Source organism: Antechinus flavipes, chromosome 1 (assembly GCF_016432865.1).
Source record: "Antechinus flavipes isolate AdamAnt ecotype Samford, QLD, Australia chromosome 1, AdamAnt_v2, whole genome shotgun sequence".
Classification (NCBI taxonomy): domain Eukaryota; kingdom Metazoa; phylum Chordata; class Mammalia; order Dasyuromorphia; family Dasyuridae; genus Antechinus; species Antechinus flavipes.
The window spans coordinates 581361549-581386516 of NC_067398.1; the positions used below are offsets into that span (position 1 = coordinate 581361549).

At 34.2% G+C, this 24968-nt stretch overlaps 1 protein-coding gene across 2 annotated transcripts in view; it reads left to right on the forward strand.

The window, feature by feature from the left end:
* Nucleotides 1–24968, forward strand: part of CPQ (carboxypeptidase Q) — a 679622-nt gene that overhangs the window by 176956 nt on the left and 477698 nt on the right. For both annotated transcript variants that reach the window (XM_051970892.1, XM_051970891.1), the window contains exon 3: nt 21277–21484. In XM_051970892.1, coding sequence (XP_051826852.1) covers nt 21277–21484 — 208 coding nt within the window. The remainder of the gene's footprint in view (nt 1–21276; nt 21485–24968) is intronic.

Here is a 24968-nt window from a genome sequence, read left to right on the forward strand (position 1 = left end):
CAAAGCTTTTTTTTTTTTTTTTTAGGTTCTTTAAAGAAATGTCATTTATACTCATGTGAATCAATAGAGGTGGGAAGTTGTCATCTTTTTTGATAAGACTTGAGAGATTCTGTTGGGTCTTAAATTAATGTCCATGTGTGAGTTAGTAAGGTAGTATGGTACTCAACTTCTTAAACTGTGGGTGGCAATCCCATATAGGTTTCTTAATGAAATATGAGAATTGCAAATTTATGACATATTATCAGTAAATGTTTGATTTGCAAAGTTATTTAACATACCTGTATACCCAAGGACACGTAAAAATCTCTTAGGCAAAAAGGTGTGTGAAAAAGTTTCAGAAACCCTGGTGTATATTCAGAGCACTGGGAGTTAGAGAGATTTGAAGTCAAATCCAGCCTCAGACTCTTGCTGGCTATGTGATCCCTGGACAAGTCACTTAATCCCTGCCTTAGTTTCTTCAACCATAAAAATGGGGATAATACTATCTTTCAGATTTGTTATGAGGATCAAAGGTAATGATATTTGTAAAGTACCCATCACATAATAGGATCTTACTCCTTTCTTTTTCCTCCTTGACCTTTCTGTTGCTATTAGGTTGACAAATAATGGTCTTGGTACCTGATGTACCTCTAAGCAGGGGATGACCGATTACTTTTTTCTTTCTCTGTTCCTTACTAGATGACTTCTCCCCTGATTATATCTGTGGGTTTTGTGAATATCATTCTTGGGAGGAGAAGCTGATTCTTCCTTCTCAAAGGATCCAGATCTTTTCTTTTTTAGGGAAAGGGTTTTTTTGGGAGGGAGAAGAGAGAAGGGATTAATTTTAAAAATCTATTTTAAACAAATAAAAATAAGAAAAAGGAAAAAAGATTGCCATGTTCAAAGCAGAACACAAGAGGATTCTATGTAAAACAAATTGCCATTTCAAGAAAGCCTATATAATAAATACTACATATTATTTTCAAAACTGCCTAGCTTTTCTTTACTTCCTTGTAAAGGTATTTTTTTTTTTTTTTGCTATGTACTTTTTTTTTACTTTATTTCTCCCTCTCTTCCTCTTCTCCCTGCTTTAAAGAAGGCTACAATTAAGCATGGATATGAAAGTTGATATGCATAGATATTATAAACATATATATATATACACATATACACATTTAAGACCATCCTATGCTTTTTCTATATATCTCTGAAGATGGATAGCATCTTCCTTCACAAGTCCAGGTCTTTCCATGTTTTTTTGAATCACCCAACTCATTTCCTATACCACAACAATATTCCAATCCAGTTACATCCTGTCCTATCCTTTTTCACGCACCTTTTTGCCTAAGAGATTTTTACATGTCCCTGGGTATACAGGGACTTTAAATAACTTTGCAAATCAAACATTTACTGATAATACGTCATAAATTTGCAACCCTCATATTTCATTAAGAGACTTACATGGGATTGTTACCCACAGTTAAGAAGTTGAGTACCATACTACCTAACTCACACATGGACATTAATTTAAGACCTAATAGCAATCTCTCAAGATTGTCCATGAAATGTATCTCCAGTTTTCTGAATTCCCTCTAAGAAGAATTAACTTTCTTTATACAAGAACATTTTAATTTAAAGGAATCAAAATTGCCCATTTTACACTTTAGCAATATAATAATATAGTTTAAGATTTGGTACAACTGAATTTGTTTCCTTTACATCTCTTTTCCCTGGCTTCTTTGAAATCTTTTCCTTTTGTTCTTTAAAAATATTATCATTTTTAATAACTTAGTAAGATAATTTTTGGTAATTTAATTGGGATGCATTAAATAAATAGGCAAAACTGTTATTTCCTTATATATTGCCTTTATTTACCCAAGAAAAGTATTGTTTCACTTATTCAGATATGACTTAATTTGTATAAAAAGTATTTTATGTTTATGTTCATATAGTTCCCGTGTCTATTTAGGCAAGTATACCTTCAGGTATTTTATACTCTTTAGTTATTTTAAACAGTCTAAAACCATGTCAACTAATATTACTGCTACATAGTGTTGTTTCCCTGTTTTTTTCTTTTGAATCTATTTTAACTTTATCTGAAATCAGTGATTGCTAGCCCTGCTTTTTTATTCTAGTAATAATCATTATTATGTATCTCTTATTTCCTATCTCTGCTGACTTCTCTGTTTTACTTCTACATGCTACCTTGCCTTGCTTTTATATAAACTATTCTCCCCCAAGGATCCCTCCCATACCTTCTCCCTTTATCCTTTCTCTCTCTTTTTATCCAATTCCCATTAACCTATGCACCTTGCTTTACTTCCCTTATCCTATTCTCTCCCTTTCTGATTTCTTAATACTTTAGATTAATTTTATCCCCTTTAGATAAATATATAAATATATGCGTATGTGTGTGTGTGATGTATGATTGCCGCATTCATGATGTGAGTAGTATTCTAGAGCTACCAGTCCTCCTCTCCTATCTAATTATTCTGTGTCAGTTCTTGTTTTCACACTTTGTTTGTATAATATAATTACTCTTTTTACATTTTCTTAAAGTTTTTCTTTTTTAGAATAATATCATATTCGGCTTTAATCTTTCTTTCAAACTACCCAGTTACTAATGATGATCTTAGTCATTTGGTTTACATTTTTACTCAAAAACAAACAATTTGTCCTTATTGAGTTCCTTCAAATTAGACTTTGAAGTTTACATTATTTTTTTTTGAGGATGTTATATTTTGAATATTCTATTAAATTCAGGTCATTTTGTAACCAAATTCGGAAAGTCTGGTAATTCATTGAATATCCATTTTTTTCTTTAATTTTTGCTAGATATGATGTTTTTGACTGCAACCCCCGTTCCCAGTTTTTTTGCTCTTTGATATATAGTGTTTCAAGACTGATGATCTTTTAGTGTAGCTGCTGAAAGGTATTGTGTGATTCTAATTATGGCTCTGCCATATTTGAATTATTTTTTTCTTGTTGCCTGTAAAATTTTCTCCTTGACCTGGGAGTTCAGTTTTCTTGGGATACAAGCCCAGTAGAGACACTGCTGGGTCAAAGAGTATGTTGTTTTATAGCCCTTTGGACATAGTTCCAAATTGCTCTCCAGGATGATTGGATAGCTTGTCTCTTGCTACTTCCACGAGCTCCTTTCCCCAGCCCTCTAATGCCCTCTTTCTTTATAAAGCTTTTATTAAATGCTGATAGGTAAGGCTTTGTCTTATCCCAACTGGATGTATCCAGTCTTTCTAGGAGATTCTTCTAGGACCACTGACCAACTTGCTTGTCCTTGTGCTGCTTATTTGTAGGCCTTGTAATCTCTGTGAGTACTGTTGGCATTTTTTTTTTTTTTTGAGTGGCAATTGAGGTTGTGACCTGCTTAAGATCACACAATTAATTTGAGGCAGGATTTGAACTCAGTTCCTTTTGACTTTAGGGCTGGTTCTTTATACATTGTCACTGGCCCTCTCTCCCTTAATTCATATATAGAGGCTACTTGAGTGAGAATTCTGTTTCCAGGAAAACATCCTGGAATAAAATCAATGTTCCCTAATTTTTTCCCCCAAAACTCAGAAAGCCAGTTTGTTCCACTGCTTGAGTTAATGCCTAGTTGAATATTGGGTAGCTCTGGCAACTGTATTAACTCTTAGAGGCCACTAGGGTGTGATTATCAAGTGCTTAGATATAAGATGTTGGTATAGCTTGGTTGGAATAAGTGCTTAATCTGCCAGGGAATCACTGTGGTCTTGGGACCCACAAACTCAGAATTTGCTGAACTGAAATTTGTGCTTACTTGTTTTCCCTTTATTGAGATACTTGATTTTAACTAAACAAGTAGAATATACCTATTCACTTTTCACCCAGAAAGTTTGAGAGATTGGCATAAAATGGTGGACAGAAAATAAAAAAAAAAGTTTTTGGTCCCTTTTCCAGCCTCCTGTAATTTTAAAATGGTATTTATTACATTCTGCCTCCTATCCATTTGTGTTATATTTTACCTTACCTATTAAGTCTTTGAAAGCATAGGCTAAGTTTTCAGCTTTTTTGAGGATCTTAAAAATAGTTAACTCCTTGTTCTTCTTGGTACATGGTACATAGTGGGTATTTAGCAAATGTGTTTGGTGAATGTAGATAGATGTGCAGTTAATTTTGACATAGTAAATATGTGATACATTGCTAAATTCTCTCTCTTCTCTCACCCTGTCCCTTCTCAAAAGTGTTTTGCTACTGATTGCTTCTTTCCCCAATTTGCCTTCTTTTTTATCAGCCTCCTCCCTTCCCATATCCCATTCCCCTCCTATTTTCCTGCAGGGTAAGATAGATTTCTATATCCCTTTTGAGTATGTATGTTATTTCGTATTTGAGCTAGTTTTGATGAGAATGAGGTTCACTCTCTTCTCCTCTACATTCCCCCTTTCCTTACATTGTAAAAACTTTTTCTTGCCTTTTTTTTATGGCATATAATTTGTACCATTCCACTTCTGTCTTTCCCTTTCTCCCAGTACATTCCTCTTTCACCCCTTAATTTCATCATATATTAAAAAAAGATATTATCCCTTCATGTTCAACTCACACTAGTGCCTTCTGTCTATATATATACTCCTTCTAATTGCTATAATAATGAGATAGTTTCAATAAGTTACAAATATCATTCTCCCATGTAGAAATATAAACAGATAAACCTTAGTAAGTCCCTTATGATATCACTTTTCTGATTACCTCCTTATGCTTCTCCCAAATCCTATTTTTGAAAATCAAATTTTCTATCAGCTCTGGTCTTTTCATCATGAATGCTTGAAAATCCTCTGTTTTGTTAAATGATCACATTTTCCTCTGAAGGATTGTATGCAGTTTTTCTGGGTAGGTGATTCTTGGTTGTAATCCTAGCTCCATTGCTCCCCAGAATATCATACTCCAAACCCTCTCTAGTCCTTTTATGTAGAAGCTACTAAAACTTGTGTTATCTTGACTTTGTCTTCACTGTACTTGAATTGTTTCTTTCTGGATGCTTGCAATATTTTCTCCTTGATCTGGGAATTACAGAATTTGGCTATAATATTCCTGGGAATTCTCATTTTGAAATCCTTTTCAGGAATTGACTGGTGTATTTTTTCAATTTCTGTTTTACCTTCTGATTCTAGAATATTGACAGTTTTTCTTGATAATTTCTTGAAAGATGATGTCCAGTATGGCTCTCTTCAACATTAAGATGATTTAAACCAGTTCCACCTGTGCAGTGACGAAAAGAGCCATCTACACCCAGAGAGAGAACCATGGGAACAGAGTGTCGAACATAGCATAGCATTCTCATTCTCTCTGTTGCTATTTGGTTTCATTTTGTTTTCTTTCTCAGTTTTTTTTTCTTCCTTCTTGATCTGATTTTTCTTGTGCAACAAGATAACTATATAAATATGTATACATATATTGGATCTAATGTGTATTTCAATATATTTAACATGTATTGGACTACCTGCCAGCTAGGGGAGATGGGTGGGGGAAGGAAGGGAAAATTTGGAACAAAAAGTTATGCAAGGGTCAATGTTGGAAAAATTACCCATGCATATACTTTGTAAATAAAAAAACTTTAATAAAAAAAAGAAAAATAATGTCCAGGCTTTTTTTTGTACATGACTTTCAGGTAGACAAATAATTTAAAAATTATTTCTCTTGGATTTATTTTCCAGGTCAGTTGTTTTTCCAATGAGACATTTCACATTTCTTTACATTTTTTCCCATTTTTTTTTTTTTGGTTTTGCTGTATTGTATCTTGATTTCTCATAAAGTCATTAGCTTCCATTTACTCAATTCTATTTTTAAGGAATTATTTTCCTCAGTGAGTTTTTAAAAAATCTCCTTTCCTAAATGGCCAGTTTTGCTTTTTAAGCCATTCTTCTCCTCATTAGCTTTTTGTATTTCCTTTTGTCCACTCTCAATTCTTTCCTTTATTTTTCCTCTCTTTCTCTTACTTGATTTTCAAAGTCCCTTTTGAGCTTTTCCATAGCCTGAGCACAATTCTCATTTTTCCTAAAGGCTTTGGTTGTAGAAACTTTGAATGTGTTATCATCTTCTGAGTGTGTTTTGATTGTCCTTATCACCATAATAACTTTCAATGTTAGAAACATTTTTTTAAAATTGTCTGCTCTATTATTCAGCTTTTAACTTTTTGTTAAAATAGGGCTCTGTTTCCAAGGTGGAGGGTGCAAAGTCCCAAGCTTCAGGGGTTTTGTGCAGTTGTTTTCAGAGATCCTTCTAGGAATCTGACCACAAGCATTCTTTTCTGTCCTGGTGATGTTGGGAGCATCCCAGCCTTACAGTAACTGTAAGATTTAGTGTGATAAAACAACACCTTGAGGGTTGGGGCAAGAGCTGTGCTAGTGCAGCCTGAGCTGAAACTGCATGCCAGATTCCCACCACTTTGCTACTGATCCACAGAGCCCTCCCTGATGCCTTGGGCTGAGGGGTCCAGAAGCCTCCAAAGCTGACACTGATTCAGAAGCCAAACTGAGGTTAGGGCCAGGGCTGTCATTTCTAACTCTTTTATGAGCATCCCAAGGACTCTGGTGTTAAGAGTTCAAATGCAGTGGTTTCTCTATCTTTGATTCTTTCCCTCTTGCCTTTTTAATCTTCCTGAAATTTATTCAATCCTATATATTCTATAATTTAGTGGCAATTGGCCTTCTTTATGTTCTTTGCCTAAGACAGTCCATCTCCCAATCTTTGGGCATATTTACCAGCTGCCCTAAATACCTTAAAATTTTCTCCTTCCTCATCTTTTCCCCTTGGTTTCCCTATAATCCTTCAAGTCCCAGCTAAAATGTTGCTTTTTCTGGGAATCCTTTCTTGATCCTCCTTAATGCAAGTGCCTTTCCTCTATTGAATATTTGCAATAAGGGGTGTGTGTGTATACATATACATACATACATACATACATTTATTTATTTATCACCCAACTCTAAGGATTCTCATGATAATAAAATGAGGTGTTTGTAAAACACTTCATAAACCTTAAAATATCATGTAAATGTTAGGTTTTATCTATTTATTTAATATTGAATTCCTAGCTATTTTAAAAAAAATCCATTTCAAATGCCACCTTCTCCATGAATGTATCTCTGATATCCTAGTCAGTAAGATACTTTTCCAATCTAGAACTCCAGATATATTTTTGTCTTATGTCTTTTTAATTGCATTTTTATCATGTGTTGCTTTGTTATAGTTATGCCATATTGTTGTTGAATTGTTTTATTTGTGTCCAACTGTTTTCTTTTCAAATATAAAATAAATTAATTGGACCACTAATCATTGAAGCTCTAGATCTATGATCATAGGCCTTCAACATTATGTTATCTTAACTGGCTACAAGAAGTTATCCTACTTTTACTTGAAGATTTTCTGAAGGGACCCATTATGCATCTTTGTTATCTAGTCATGTTCAGCCATGTCTGACTCTTTGTGATATTGGAGGACTTTGCCATTTCCTTCTCCAGATCATTTTACAGATGAGGAAACTGAAGCAAACAGGGTTAAGTGACTTGCCCAGTGTCACAAACTACTAAGTATCTGAGGCCAGATTTAAACTCAGCATTCTATCTTCCTGCCTCTTTACTTAGCATTCTGTCCACTGTACCACTGAGCTTCACCATTATATGTCAGGGACACTTGGAAATTCCATGTTCCATCTTTATAGACATTGTTCTCTAATAGAAGTTTAACAATTCCTTCAATTTTGAATTTAAAAAAAAGATACTTTGAGAAGGAGAGTTTCACCATCTTGCCAAAGGAACCCATGACACCCTCTCCCCGCAAATTAACAACTCTGATCTTGTTCAGCCTCTTATTTTATAGCTGGAATGAGGACCAGATTGATTAAATAACTTGCCCAAGATTAGCTGGGGTTATAAACTGCTGAATCTGGATTGAATATTAGATCCTCTGATTCTATATCCAGTGTTCTTTCCAATATACCTTTCTCTCAAGCTAAGTCATCTCTGAGGACTCTTCCAATGCTAGCATTTTGTAACTCCACATTTGACCATAAATGGACTATTTTGTGCAATTCTGGACACTATCTTTAAAGTGGGCATTAATAACCTTTGGAGCCTACAAAGTAAGGACTGTCATGATGGGAAGTTCTTCAGAATTATGTAGTAGCAGATCAATTGAAGGAACTGAGGTTGCCTAGAGGGCAGAAAAAAAAAAAAGATTTATGGAGTCATGATAGTCATCTTTAGGTTGTCCTGGAAAAGAGGCATTAAACTGGTTCTTAGTATGAACAGTAGAATCCACACAACAGATGGAAATTAAAAAGAGAACAATTTGAACTTCACATAAAAATTATAATGGTTAGAGCATTCTAGGAGTAGAATAAGGGGGCAACTAGTTGCTGCAGTGGATTAGAGTCCCAATCAAGAATCAGGAAGATCTGAGTTCAAATCCAGGCTCAGATATTTAGTATGTGATCTTAGGTAAGTTACTTACCCTGGTTGCCGCAGTTTCCTTACCTGTAAACTGAGCTGGAGAAAGAAATGGCAGACCACTCCTAGTATCTTTACCAAGAAAATCCCAAGGAAGTATAAGAATTGGACATAGCTAAAAATGACTGAATAACAAAAGTAGAATAGCTCCTTCCTACCCCCCCCCCCAAGTCTTCAAGCAAAAGTAGGATGACCTCTTGTAATTAATTAAGATAACATGGTGTTGAGGGCCTTGGATCATAAATCTAGAGCTTGAATTGTCACTAGCCCAATTCTTTTATTTTTCAGATAAAGAAAAAGAGTTTGTGACTTTCCCCACCCATGTAGTGAAGATGTGAATTGAGGTTCTCTGACTCCAAAGCCAATGTTCTTTCTGTTTTATCAGCTAACTTAATAAGTTTTCTATTTGAGGGGATGTCTGGGAAGTTTCTGAAGGTGAATTTGAACTTATGTCTTCCTAACTTTAGGGCACAGCACTCTTATGTGCAAATAGCTGCCTCTTCCAAACAGGTGTATCTAAGCAAGTAGGTGAACTCACCCTAAAACAAACAAACATGGCTCTTGACATTGGCAACAAACTGCCATTGTGTGAAGATGACAAAGACCCAAGTGATTTACTAGAATCTATCTTTCAAGATTATTATGAGTATCAGATAATATAATATGTGTAAACATAATATGCTTAGCACAGTACCTGGCTCATAAGAGGTGATTATTAAATGCTTATTCCCTTATTCCTCCAAGACTAGGAGGCGTGATAAGGGTTTGAAAGTCCTGAGTGTTCTACATTTTGGGGTGGGCTCTTGAAAGGAGATAATGGACCATCTTTTGCTCTATTTGAAATTTATTGGACACAAAGCTCCAATGACTTCCTGTTGGATTTTTTTTTTTTTTTTTACCCATTCCTCTTCCTCGTTGTCCCTTGAGGTCCTTTCCAACTCTTAGGTTCTGTTTGTTTTTTTGAACAATGAATATAGAGTATGGAGCAGGGAAAAGAAATCAGAAGATTTTAATACTCTTTTGGCTGTGGCCTAAGACAGTATTTCATATCCTGACAGTCTTAACTATAATTCAGGTTTCTTTTCAGGATTAACCATCTTTGTCTTTTTCATTACTCACATAGAGTCTGATTATTGTTGTTTTTAAGAGGAAGCACCCCTCCAATCATCTCTATTAATAGATTGGGACCTGATGTGATAATGGTCCCCTGATTTATGAGAGAAATCTTGTGGAGTCTAATGGAAAATAAATGATAATTGAATCCGACTTTGAGTAATATGCATGGAAAGAAGAGCTTTTCTTTGTTCATTTTAGTCATATTAAAAATGGAAATAGTAAAGCACATAATATGACTTTTCTTTCACTAGGCTGTTTGTGGGGAAACTTAATTTTTTCTCCAGTGATTCAGGGAAACAAACTAGTTCCTTAACATATAAGTATTTGTTTGTTTATAAATGATTAGGGAGCAGGATTCTCTGTGAATTTTGTCTTTAGGAGTTTTGTATAGAATGTAGAAGGAGAAAAGGAGAGAGGAGAGTACAATAGAGAATTCAGGTTATTGGTAGAAAACAAAGTTTCCTATCATACTTGTTATATAAAAATTAAATGAGATCACATATGTGAAAGCACTTTGTAAACTCTGAAGTTCTTGATATTAGTGAGGCACTATTATTATTGGAAACAAGATTACTAAATTTCCAAGAATGGCCAGTAGGAAGGACCAAAATTCTAAGAAGCTCAAGGGACACTTGATGAAACAATAAGACACAGACAGCTGGTTGGAAAAACAATGTCTGAAAATGGAATTTGAATTTCTCCATGATGGCTTAAAATACAGGCACAATGGACTTTAAAAGAATATTTATTGAGACTGTTTGATATCTTTTTCATGAAAGATGTTTTTTCATGAGGCATTGTGAATTTTTGTAAAGGTTTTTAAGTTGAAAATGGCATTGTAAGGAATAACTGCCCATGAATAATCTTCCAATCAGTTATTATAGAATAGGTATATCACAGGAAGAAGAATATCTGAAGAGTAATTCTCTAGAGACAATATCCAATAAAAAAGTTGGAAGTGAAACCCCATGGTCTTGGATAATCTAGACACATGAACAAGGACTGAGTAATGAAGAAGCTGAACTGGACAACCTAGCCTAATGCTTATAGGACAGCATAGAGCTGGCAGATGATATGAAGATGATTCAGTTCAATTCCTTCATTTTACAAATAAGAAAATTGAGCCCCTGAGAAATTCATTGACATTTCCGAGTTCACACAGATAGAAAATGGTATAACCAGGATGGATACTCAAGTTTTTTGGTTCAAATTCAATGATTTTTTCCAGTAAAAATCTGATAGCATAGCTATTTCTGAGAATTAGTCAGTTCAGTCTCAAATTTGAATTTGGAAGGGCATATTTTATTTAAAAAATACACGTAAGGTGTTGTAGAGTAATACTGCACATTGAGAAATTACATTTAGGAGGATATCTAGGAAATGGAAGTAGGAAGCATAGGAATACCATTTGGTTTATGATCAGTGGAAAGATAAAGAGAAGTATTATTTTTAAGAAATTGTTTTCTGCAGTCAATTTTTGTCCTTCCTTTACCAAATTGTTGCTTCTTTCTTGCATAATTCTCATTTCTTTTCCCATTTTTTTTCTTCTACCTCTTTGAGTCTTAAAATCCTTTATGAGCTCTTCCCTTCTTTGGGATTGAAACTAATTCATGCTCTCTTTGAGGTTTCACATGTAGGCATTTTGTCCTCTTCTGAATTGGCATTTCTGCCATCCTGTTCATTGTACTGAAAATACAATAGGACCATCACCTCCTTAGTTCTGGGTACAAGGTCACATTACTTTTTTGGTTGTTGCATCAAACTATTAGTTCATATTGAACTTACCATCCATGAGAACATATTTTTCTCGTAGGAACAGCAATCTAGTCAGGCCCTATTCATCTTTAATTTATGGGGATGATGTTTTTAAAATCTCAAATGGAGAATTTTGAATTTATCCCTATTAAAATCCTGATATTTAGCACCACCCATTAGAATTTTTATTGGAAGGGAAGGGAAGGGAAAGGTCAGACAACATCTTGAATTTAGTTGTAGGTTCCGAATTTTAGGAAGGACATTGATTAGTGGAGGAGCATTCAGAGGAGGATAACCAGGGTACTGAAGGATATGCCGTATGAAGACTGTGTAAGTAACTAAGCACTTAGTAAGTAAGGAACTTGGTCAGATAAAGACTTAGTGGGCACAAATAATTCAAACTTTTAAAATTAACAGAACAGAAATTAAATTTGTCCTATTTGACTCTAACCAGCAGAACTATGACCAGTAGGTTGGAGTTTCCAAAAGTCTAATTTTTGACTTGAGATTAGGAGAAACTTTCCAACAGAGTTAGAATCTCAAAGTGGAATGGGTGGCTTTAGGAGATTGTGAATTCCCTCTGACTCTAGATATTCAAGAAAAGTACCACCCACTTTTGGGACATGTTTTATTTTTTTCTCAATAATATTTTATTTTTCCAAATACATCTAAAGATAGCTTTCAACATTTATTTTTTGTAAGATTTTGTATTCCAAGTTTTTCTCCCTTTCTTCCTTACCTCCTTCCTCCCTAAGACAGCAAGCAATCTGAAATAGGTTAAATATGTATAATCCTTCTAAACATATTTGCATATTTGTCATATTATACAAGGAAAAAAAAGATCAAAAGGGGAAAAAACTTCATGAGAAAGAAAAAAACAAACAAAGGTGAAAACACTTGCTTCAATCTACATTCAGTCTCCATAAACCTCTCTCTGGATGCAGATGACATCTTTCTTTTGGCAGATTTTAAAGTGAAATTCCTGTATTAGTATGAATGGAACTGATGATACCTGAATTTTGATTTTTTGATTCTCTGAGTGTGTCCTGAAAGTCCTTTTTAAGGAATTTTGTTGAAGGAGTTTTAGTTAGCAGATTTTGTAACATGCATTTTGGCTTCTCATTAGTTTCTTCCCCCTTCTCTTATTATTTGTTCTTGGCAGTGTTCTGGATAAGTCAGATTGCCCTTGAGTTCTGGATAGGGAAGATATTTCCCTAATGCTGAAAAAGAATATTTCTTTAATGCAAATGTCTCCGAAGCCAGATTCCATGGCTCACTCCTTGATGCAAGAAAACCTCAAGACAATAAAAGACTTTGGTCTCCTACTGGAGTCTGTTATCAGTTTGAACACCTGGAGATTTCTAATCTGGCTGAATTATCATCAGTTTTGGTGGCTGGTAGATATTCATTTACTCCTGACTCAATGACTCTCTTGTTGATTGTAGGAATCCATTTAAATATTTAACATAGTAGAATGCCGCCCTAATATTACTTTAATTTCATAGTGGACCATGAAAATTTCCAGGTATTTGGCTCCATTTCCAGGGCTCTAATCCAGATACCAAAGTTTTCTTTTCACTAGGGCATTTTTTGGGTATATGTTCAAGTCTGTTGTTCATTAAAAACAGCTGTAACTTATCAACATATTTTGTTAATATGCCAACAATAGCCTCAGTTAAATTATGAAGTAGTTTTCCTGATTCCAGAAAGTTATGAATCTCAATATCTGTCCAGATAAAGGCAGTGAGTTCCAATTTTCCCACAGCTTCTATTTTAGATTAAGATAAAAAAGCAAGTAGATGGATTGCCCTTCTGTTTTTTTTTTTTTTTTTGTTCTTCTGGGTCAATATATGCTTGCTGACATTTTGAGATAAGTTAAATTCTTAATTATGGTTAAAGATATGCTTTGGAATATGTAGGCAGTTATTGAAATTAAAAACCACCCATTCAGCACTTTATATCTTTAGATAGAGTAGGGCAAAAGGGACAAAAGGGGCCAGGCTCCACGGTTTCTACAGATTATGCCTATCTTGAAATCAAGCATTCTTGAATGTTTGTGTTTCATTTATTGAAATACATTTTGTGCCTTTTATTTTTATATCACATTCATTTCCAAATATGCTCTCTCCTTCAAATATATCCTTGACAGCAAGTCTTGCTTCATAACAAAGATTTTTAAAAATCCATAAAAATACAAAGTTAAGCAAAACAAGCTAACTTTGTGATCATATAGCCCAGTAATCTCTATATAAATGCTAGCTGTTATTATCAACATCATTTTCACTATTTAATAATAATTATAATAACGCTATATCAGTAGTGCCCTAAGAACTAACAAAGCTAATGCAACTTAAGTTTGTTTTAATAATAGAATCATATTGCCCTCAAAGACATAAATATCTCATTGTTTCCTGTGCCTGGAATCTTTCTCCTAACTTTCTTCACTTATTAAAGCATCTGTGTCACATTGTAGAAGGAAGAAGTAGAAAGCCTCACACACTTACTAACTCCGTGATTCCTGAGCAATCATTTAACATTTTACCTGCCTCAGTTTCCTTTTCTATAAAATAGGAATAACAAAAGCAGCTACCTCCCAGGATTCTTGTGTGATTTCAATGAGATATTTGGTAAAGTGCTTTGCAAACATTATATCAATGCTATGGTGGTGATGATAATTATAATGATGTTTGACAGCCTGTGTACAATATTCTGTATGCATAGTCAATTGCCTCTTAGGTGAAAAGATATCAACCATAGGTTCATTGATCTGGAACTGGAAAGATGAGCAGAGGCTATTGAGTCCAATTCCTCCTATTGGAAATGAACAAAGTAAGGTGCAGGGTGGTTGTGATGTGCCCAAGATTTCATAGTATCTATTTTATCAGAAGTGGAAATTAATCTTAGGTAATATGACTTGAGAGTCATTGTTTTTTGCATTTACTCAGTTTTTCATTAGGCCCAACTTTGGCATTAGAGTTAGATAAGGTTTAGTTTCATTTTATTATTCTTTGTACTTTTATTGTTGATCTGAAATTCATTTTAAAAGGATTTTCCAAGAAATATTTAAGATATTTGTCTTTTTTATGGTGGCTATTAAACTTTCATCAAAACCTAGTTCCTTTGCTTATGAGATTAAGCAAGCTGGCCAGACATTTGTTACAACTTTCAGTTTTTACTGACATATTTTAATACTACACAGTTTACCTAAGAGTCACAAATAAAAAAAAATCAGCTAACTGTGACTTTCTTTTATATCTCTCTCTTACCACAGTGACTGTTCTTTATTGTTGAACATTTTTCACTTGTCACTGTTACCACTTGACTAAATTGGGTCTTTTGGCAGTCTGGTGAATGAATTCTTCGAAAGCCTTAAATATGATTCCCAATTAAGTAGAAACTGGTCAGGAGGATGGCAGAATGCTTTCTATTTGCTTAAGCAAGGCTTCAGCATTATAGGACACTCAGACAATATATTCAAAGTTTTTTTTTTTTTTTTGAAGAATAGTGATATACTTGGTAATGAACGGTACATGTATTGTAAACTGAGAAGCAAGAAAAACTTCCATATTCCCTGAGAGCTTTTGGGCAAAGGAGGAAAAAAGAAACAAACTAACTCCTTTGTGGCCTTTGGGAGTGGTTACATTAACCATTTGTTAAGAGTTGGATTTATGAGGTGCATTAACTTCCAAGGGCATTGTTCCCAAACTTTGTCAATCCCTTTGTGTGATGTCAGTGTGGGTTGTTTAGCAACACATCAAAATATGTCCAAGATAAGATAAATATGTGTTTCATAAATCTCAAAGGAAACAAAAAATGTTTTTCCCTGGTAAAAAATGCTGTCATTCTTTTAAATGTGTGACTTTTCAACTCTATTTTCCATATTCCCACCCCATTCTCTCTCACAAACTATGATTTAGGATTAGTTTGCTATCCAAGAGACTATTATAAGCATGGGAGATGGCTTGACCCAGTTTGCTTGATGCATTTGATCTAATGTTTAGTGCCTTTGTTGGGTACTTAAGATCAATCCGCAGTTTGGTATAAACCAACCTTTTCACCTTTGTTTTGTGTTATTCCATGAGACATACTTTGTGCTCCATCCAAACGAATTTCTCTTTGAACCTGGATCATGGACCATTAGATAAGAATACTGGGCTTGGAGTCAGGGAGGCACTCAAATTAGACCTCAGATATTTACTAGCTGTGTGATCTTAGGAAAATCACTTAACCTTTGTTTACCTTAAACCACCAGAGAAGGAAATGGCAAACCACTATAGTATCTTTGCCAAGAAAATCTACAAATTGTATTGACGTGCCATGGTCCATGGGTTTATTAAGTTGTATATAACTTAACAAGTGAACAAAAGCAATGGTGGACTATACCATATAATCCCCTGTGAGTATACTTGCTCACTGTTACCAAGACTTGGAAAGTCTTTCTTTCCTGTCTTCCCACAATGCATTCTTATCAATTTTAAAAGTGTCACTAAAATGCTATCTTGTCTACAAAGTCTCCACTTCCATCAGTCTATAACGATCTTTCTTTTTTTCATTATTCATGTATTCTTTTTATACATGTCTCAAATAGGTTTAGAAAATAATGGACTTTGTGCTTCCCTTAAAAAAGAAAATTGTTGTTTCTCTGAAACAATTGAACAAAATGAATCAACCTTTTTTTTTTTTTTAAATAGCTTTTTATTTACAAGTTATATGAATGGGTAATTTTACAGCATTGACAATTGCCAAACATTTTGTTCCAACTTTCCCCCTCCACCTCCTCCCTAGATGGCAGGATGATCAATACATGTTAAATATGTTAAAGTATAAATTAAATACAAAATAAGTATACATGTCCAAACTGTTGTCTTGTTGTACAAAAATAATTGGACTCTGAAATAGTGTACAATTAGCCCTTGAAAGAAATAAAAAATGCAAGTGGACAAAAATATAGGGATTGGGAATTCTATGGTTCTGGTTCTTAATCATCTCCCAGAGTTCTTTTGCTGGGTGTAGCTGGTTCAATTCATTACTGCTCCATTGGAACTGATTTGGTTCATCTGATTGCTGAAGATGACCAGGTCCATCATAACTGATCATCATATAGTATTGTTGTTGAAGTATATAATGATCTCCTGGTCCTGCTCATTTCACTCAGCATCAGTTCATGTAAGTCTCTCCAGAAATCATCCTGATGGCCATTTCTTACAGAACAATAATATTCCATAATATTAATATACCACAATTTATTCAGCCATTCTCCAATTGATGGGCATCTACTCAATTTCCAGTTTCTGGCTACTACAAAGAGGGCTGCCACAAACATTCTTGCATGTGCAGGTCCTTTTCCCTTCTTTAAGATCTTTTTGGGATATAAGCCCAGTAATAACACTGCTGGATCAAAGCGTAAGCACAGTTTGATAACTTTTTGAGCATAGTTCCAAATTGCACTCCAGAATGATTGGATGTATTCACAATTCCACCAACAATGTATTAGTGTCTCCATTTTCCCGCATTCCCTCCAACATTCTGCATTATCTTTCCTTGTCATTCTAGCCAATCTGACAAGTGTGTAGTGGTATCTCAGAGTTGTCTTAATTTGCATTTCTCTGATTAATAATGACTTGGAGCATCTTTTCATATGTCTAGAAATAGTTTCAATTTCTTCATCTGAGAATTGTCTGTAATGAATCAACCTTTTGACTAAAACAAAGTATTAGGTACCTGTGGTCTACTATCTCTGTGCTCTGAGGTAAGAGGTATGCTTTTTTTTCTGCACTATCTGGAATCACAATTGGTCACTGTGTTGATTAGAGTACTGAAATTTTCAAAATAGGTATTGTTTTCCTTAAAGGGTCATTGTATAAATCTTCAAGTTCTACTTTCCTTTTTTCTCAGCTTTAGTTCATATTCATCTTAACTAAATTTCTCAGAAGTTTTCATATTTGTCAGAATATATTAATTATTTTTAAAAATTAAATTATTTAGCATTTCCCCCCGGTTATATGTAAAAATAATCTTTAACATTTGCTTTTAAAACTTTGAGTTTAAAATCATCTTCTTTTGCCCTTCCCTCCCCCACTTTGAGAAGATTAAACAATTTGATTTAGATTATTACATACAGAACATTTCTATAATAGTCATGTTGTGAAGGAAAACATAGACCAAAAAAACCCTTCAAAAATAAAGTTTTAAAAAAAAAGTATGTTGTATGTTTCAATTTGTACTGAGATACTATTAGTTCTTTCATCATTTTTTCATCATAAGTACAGTACTGTGTTGGATCATTGTATTAATTCACAAATGGTTATCTTACTATAGTGCTGTTACTTTGTACACAGTACACTTCACTTTGCATCAGTTCATGTAAGTCTTTCCAGGTTTTTCTGAGAACATTCTGCCCATCATTTCTCATAGGACAATAGTAATCCTTCATAATCAGAGACCACAATTTGTTCAATCATTCTCTAATTAATGGGATCATGTCAATTTCCAATTTTTTTGACAACAGAAGAAAGCTTCTATAAAATATATGTTTGTGGGTGTATTTGTTGTTTTCCCCATTGAACTTTTTAAAATCTCTTTTGGGTGTGTATGATTTTATACTCCTTTGGACATAGTTGCAGATTGCTTTACAAAATAGTTCGGTCAATTCACAACTCCACTAACAGTGCATCAGTGGTTCATTTTTCTCACATCCCCTCCTCCATTTATCATTTTCCTTTCCTGTTCTATTAACCAACCTAATCTAATTAGGTATGAGATAATACTTCAGTATTGTTTTACTTTTCATTTCTCTAATCAATAATAAATTAAAGCATTTTTTTCACATGGCTCTGGATATCTTTGATTATTTGAGAGTATGATAATTCTAATGTACTTATACAATAGGGAAATGGGGCTAGAGTTATAAATTCATTGACATATGGAATACCTGTGTAGATCAACACAGCACATTGTTTATAAATTGTGATTTTAGAGTCATACATAGAACTCTCTGGAAATCAAACAACTAGCCCAGTATCACATAGCCAGTGCATGGCAAAGGCAGGAGTTGAATTCAGGGCTTTCTCAGTCAGAAGCTGTATGTATCAGTTAATATTATACATTATTGTTATTTGTGGATTTTGTTTTGGGGCAGAAACCTTTTCATATATGCATTTCATATGACTTGCAAACCTGGCACAGTGATGTGTATGCAGTGGATATGTAAGTGATCACAGAAGCACAGAACCTGAGATGAAGACGGGGTCTTGGAAGCCATTTAATCCAATTAAATTGGTGAGGACCAGTTGTCCCTGTAACAGTAGTGGCTAATAGCAACATTTGTGTCAGGAACTGAAAGGCACTCTGAGGTCAAACTGAAAGTTAATGGCTTGGCAATCCAAAACTCTAGTGATCACTGACCCTTGAATCCTAGCAATGAGCTACATGTGCCTAAGGCAGAGGTCCTTAACCTTTATCAGTCTAGCAAAATTCATGGACACTTTTCAGAATAATGTCTTTAAATGCATATGATAAAAATAAATGGAATTACTAAGGAAACCAAATATATTGAAATACAGCTCATTATCAATTCTTGATTCCCTTTTTTACATTAAAAAAAAATTAAATTGATTAGTGAGTTTCTGGTATATCCATTTTTATTAGACAATTCCCTCCTTTTTCTTTTATTAATAATTGTTTTTTTGTGTGTCTTCTGAATTTCACTTTTCAGAGCCTTTTCCTAAGCTGACTTTTGTTTAGTTTTATTTTTTGGCATACTACCTATTCTTTTTGAAATCTTCTGTCCTCCAACTTATAGTTCATGCCAGACTACTGTGCAATCTTGCTCAGCTTTTCTATATAAAATTCTAAGATGGAGTAGTTATTTCTCCAAAGTTCCACTTTTCCTCCTCCCTAACAACTGGTTGAGGATTAGATCCCAAATCCTTTCTCTTCGAAGATGAAATTATTAGTAAGGCAAATCAATAAATCATTGTCTGTTAAATTTTTATTTTTGACATCAAAAGAGTTCCTGTAGATGTTGGGATAATTGTGGGATGAGCCCCAACAAAGCCTTTGTTAGTTTCTTCCTGAGCAGTTGATTGTAGGGAGATGCTTTGGTCACTCAGCCAAGGTGTAGGAAGTTTGCCATGCTGAATATTTCAAGTTTTGGGGCCCCAACAGAAGCTTGTTAGTTCTAATCAATAACTGAGGCTTACCTCCCTTGGGAGAATACAACCTTTGTTTTATAACTATCAGGTAAGCTCCTTACAATAGAAGGTTTCCTGATTTTGCTTGGTTGATTTTTTGATAATAAAGCTACTTCCTCAAAGAAATAAATCTGTGTTTCTTGGTAATTTTTATCTGTCAAACATGCTCTCCCATAGGAGGTCTCCATCACTATTGTGTCATTAACTCTATGCTTGTGATATGTCAGGAGTTCCTCATCTGTTTTTTTTTTTTTTTTTTTTTTTTTTTTTTTATCTAACCTGATGATCAGTAGTTTTTCTAAATGGTTAGTAAATTGCTTCTTTTTTCATTTCTGCTGACTTTTGACTAAATGCTTCTCACATTCTAACTCCTTGGGGGCAGCTAGGTGGTGCAGTGAATGGCCTGTAGGCCTAGAGTTGGGAAGATTCATTTCTTGAGTTCAAACTCAGCCTCAGACATTCACTAGTTTATAATCCTGGGCAAGTCACTTAACCTGATTACTTCAGTTTTTTTTCATCTGTAAAATGAGCTAGGGAAGAAAATGACAAACCATTCCAATATCTCCTAGAAAATCCCAAATGGAGTCATGAAGAGTCAGACTGAAACAACTGAACAACAACAATAACAATATTTGATTCCCTAAAGTTCCGAGATTTTATCACTAGATTTTTTAAGAAAAAGTTTTTTTTTTTTTCAATTAAAAATCATCTGTTCCAACTTCCTTCTAATTTGGGGGAAGGGGCATAGAGAAACAAAATATACATAGGCAAAACAAGTCCCCATAGTGGTCACATTTCCAAATGTATATTTCTTGAATATATATTCTTAATATAAAGTGCAGGTGTATTTCCTCCCCTTCCTTCCTTCCTTCCTTCCTTCCTTCTTTTCTTTTCTTCTCTTCTCTTCTCTTCTCTTCTCTTCTCTTCTCTTCTCTCTCTTCTCTTCTCTTCTCTTCTCTTCTCTTCTCTTCTCTTCTCTTCTCTTCTCTTCTCTTCTTCTCTTCTCTCTCTTCTCTTCTCTTTTCTTTCTTTTCTTTCTTTCTTTCTTTCTTTCTTTCTTCCTTTCTTTCTTTTCCTTTCTTTATTTTCTTTCTTTCTTCCTTTCTTTCTTTCTTTTCTTTATTTTCTTTCTTTCTTTCTTTCTTTCTTTCTTTCTTTCTTCTTTCTTTCTTTCTTTCTTTCTTTCTTTCTTTCTTTCTTTCTTTCTTTCTTTCTTTCTTTCTTCTTTCTTTTCTTTCTTTCCTTCCTTCCTTCCTTCCTTCCTTCCTTCCTTCCTTCCTTCCTTCCTTCCTTTCTTTCTTTCTTTCTTTCTTTTCTTTCTTTCTTTCTTTCTTTCTTTTCTTTCTTTCTTTCTTTCTTTCTTTCTTTCTTTCTTTCTTTCTTTCTCTTTCTTTCTTTCTTTCTTTCTTTTCTTTCTTTCTTTTCTTTCTTTCTTTCTTTCTTTCTTTCTTTCTTTCTTTCTTTTCTTTCTTTCTTTCTTTTCTTTCTTTCTTTCTTTCTTTCTTTCTTTCTTTCTTTTCTTTCCTTCCTTCCTTCCCTCCCTAGTCTGTTCTTTTGAATAAGAACTATATTCTATTCATGAGTTTGATCCCAAGAAGACTCAAGTGGATATTCATGAGGTCAAATTTTCTTATTTGCTTTAGAATATGTGATTTATTCATGTTGTTGAATGAATATCAATGTCACATTTTTCTGTGTACCAAATTAGCTGAATGTAGGAAATCATATCAAGTTCCTATAATTTTTCTTTCTAGGAATTACAGCTGAAGTTCTGGTGGTGTCCTCTTTTGATGAACTGCATAGAAGGGCTTCCGAAGCAAGAGGGAAGATTGTTGTTTATAACCAGCCATACAAAGGTTATGGAGAAACTGCACAGTATAGAGTTCAAGGGGCAGTAGAAGCTGCAAAAGTGGGTGCAGTAGCCTCCCTTATCAGATCTGTTGCTTCTTTCTCTATCTATAGGTAAGTCTGTATTGCTTATCTAAATCTTCTCTGTAGTAAATCACAGATTTACAGAATAATGGCATGTTAGAAGCTGAAAGGGAACCTAAGAATTCATCTACTCCAGGATTCTTAGATATTTTTAATGTTATGGCCTCTGTTGGCAGTCTGATGGATTCTTTCTTAGAATAATAGTTTTAAATGTGTAAAATAAAATGCATAGGATTAAAAAAGATAGCAAAAAATTATGACTATTTTATTCTTAGTAGATATACAGATACACACACACACATACACACACACACACACACACACACACACACACTAATACACATGCATATGCAATTTTTTTCCCATCCAAGTTCTTAGATTCTTGGGAGAAGCTGTCTGTACCTCTGATGTCATTGAGATTACACAGCTAATAAATGTCTGAGCTGGCACTTGAAACCATGTCTTTTGATTCAAAATCCAGGGCACTTTATGCTAGGTCACAAGTTGATTTCCAGAAAACAAATGTCTTCAAGAAAATATCCTCTCCTTCTAAAACACACAAACAGAGGTATACATTGATCTACAGAAATTGTTTTTACTCATTTCTTTGTCATGACTGCCTCATCCTTATTCAGTTTCAAAATGTCATTTGTGCTTACCTTTTGAAAGCTTTTCATTATCTCTAATGAGATAATAAATTTGAATATTGTGCCTAATATTTTATGTACTTTCATTGGAAGGAGAGATGAATTCACATCTGTGTTTTATCAAGGATTCCTAATCACTTTGGGAAGCTTGGCTGTTTTTCATTATTGTTAGAAACCGGAAATACAAATCAAGTCTCAAAAATTTAAGAACTTGACAATGTCTTAAATTGTTCAGTGCTTAATTTCCTGCCTGGCTGATGATGCTCTCTTGCCATCCTTGAGTCTTTGAGGCTCTTTTCCCTCAGATAGTCTAGGATTTTATGTAGAAAAGATGCAAAACAACGTCATTTTACATGTTGCTTTCTTTGGTTAGATTGTTGTAGTTGACTTTGGCTAAAACACACACTTTTGGAGGGGAAGAAATAAGGAGAGTAGACAGAAATAGTATCTAGGAATTAATGTTCTCATCTTGTAACCTTTTTATGTAGACAGAATGAACATAGAAAAACATCTTTAAAACATTTGGAGATAGTATTTAGTTACGATTCCAAATGGAATTTGGATTTTTAGGTGTGAAGGGGAAATCTCTCTGTTCCACATAGTTACTGTAGAATGAATGCTGTAGCCACAGCTGCTAGACCTCAATTATCATCCCACACCCTTTCAAAAGGAAATAACTGAAAAATTTGGTGAGTCCAGAACTGGGAAATCCCCTCTAAGAGGAATTGTCTAAAAAAGAAGAGAAGAGGAATATATAGTTTTCTTTCTCACACTAGTGTATATATATATGTGTGTGTGTGTATATATATGTGTGTGTGTGTGTGTGTGTATGTGTGTATAGGGATGCGTGTGTATATTATTCCCTCCCTTCCCCCTCCTCCCATGAAAGGAAGATTAGATTAAGTCATAGTCATTTGTAGTGAGATTTATGGGAACAAGAACTGATCATAATGATATTGCAATTCCTTAAAAAAAACTGTTGGTTTTCCAAATGATCTCATGGCTAATGAAATCATGGTAGTTGTTCATGGCCAAGTGAATTAGGCATTGCATTTGGAATCAGAAGAGGGAAGCTCAAATCCTGACTCTCAGACTTCCTTTCTGTGTGATTCTGGGCAAGTTATTTCTTCTTTCTGAATCTCTTTTCTTCTTGATAAAACAAAGGGATTCCACCAGATGATCTTTATGGTCCCTCCCTTTAAATCCTATGATTTTATAGCACATGCCAGGAATGCTATTGCTGTGAAATGCTGATGTTTAATGGCACTTTAGGGTTTGTAAAGTTCTTTGGCTTCATATCATTTGAGCCTTACAGCAATCAGGTGAAATAGTTGCTACAATTATTATTAACCCCATTTTTCAAATGAAGAAAATGAGACTCAGAGACTTAGATAAGAAATTTTATCAATTTGCGCCTGGTTACACAATTCTATTATGGTGTCATAATTCAAATCCAGTTCTTCAATTCAAAGCACTTCATTCAAATCGAATAATTTATTTACTACTTCACTACCTTCAGAGGTGACAACCTGAAATAGTTATTGCACTTTGAGTGTGTTTGTTTTATCCTTCCATTTACTCTACCTTCCAGATTGACCTATTCATGATTATTTTAATTGTAGAAATTCTCTTAGAGATTTGGGATTTTTTTAAATTTTATTTTATGAATCCATGATTGGTGGAAAACATTTTTGCATTAAAAATCCAAAACTATTTGTAGGTTATTTAATGCTAAGGATTTCCCAAAGTTCACCAGTTCATAGGACCATAGTTGATAGTTCAACTATTGCAATAATTAGCTTATTTTAAAGCTAGGGAAATATAATGGCCCCCCAGATCCATGTAATTCCCTCTTTTGCTTTACTGAGTTTACATCAAGTGAAAAGTTAAGACTGCAATCACATTTGTTCTAAGCCCCCAGTTGGGAAAATTCCTAATATTTCCATAGATCTGGAATAAATGTTCATTAACATTCATGTTTATTTTTATCTAATCCCTACCTCTTTGTGGTTGAATCAAAATTCAGTTTATCAACAGCATTTGGATAAAGAAGCATGAGCTTTTATCATACTATCAGGTACCAGAAAGGAGAAGCTAGAGAAAGAACAAAGCTTTTCTTGGAAACTCAGTCTGCTCTTGAGAATATGGAGATTTCAGCCCGTCTTCTCCTTGGAAATTCTCGTAGGGCTGATGGCATTCTTCTGATTCCTTCTTCTTATCCATCACTCAATGCTACCTTTCTCTTTCATTGGTTTCCAGAGATTTCCAATTCTTTCTGGCTCTGGATTCCTCTACTAGTTCTCTACCATTAGATTCTTAGAATCCTCATTTTATTCACGCTAGGGTGTGACGAAGTCCATCATCCAATAAGAACAGACTTCTAGTTACACTCAATTAGAATGTCTTTTATTTAAAAAAAAAAAGTATATGGATCTTTTCCACATCTGAGTGATGGGTCATTGTTTAAATTAAAAAAGATAATTACTTTGGTGGGATGTGGTAATCAATGAATCTCCTCCCACCTTACAATAAGATCAGGGATGTAGAACTAGAAGGAAATTTTACAGTGATATACTATCACCTCCCTTTCATTCCTACCCCCTTCCCATTTTAAATATGAAAAACTGAGGCCCTGAGAGATTGACTTTTTTGGGATCACAGGGATAATAAGTGTCAGAGATAGGATTTAAACCTTAATTATTTGATGTACCAGATTGATTCTATTGGGCTTTTTTTTTTTTTTTTTTTTTTTTTTTAATGAAGACATCTATGAGATAAGTCTTCAGCCTGGAAGCATGAAAAACATTTTGTTTGACTGAAGACATTTAACATATCTTTTTTACTGTTCTACTTGAAAGGTTTAAAGT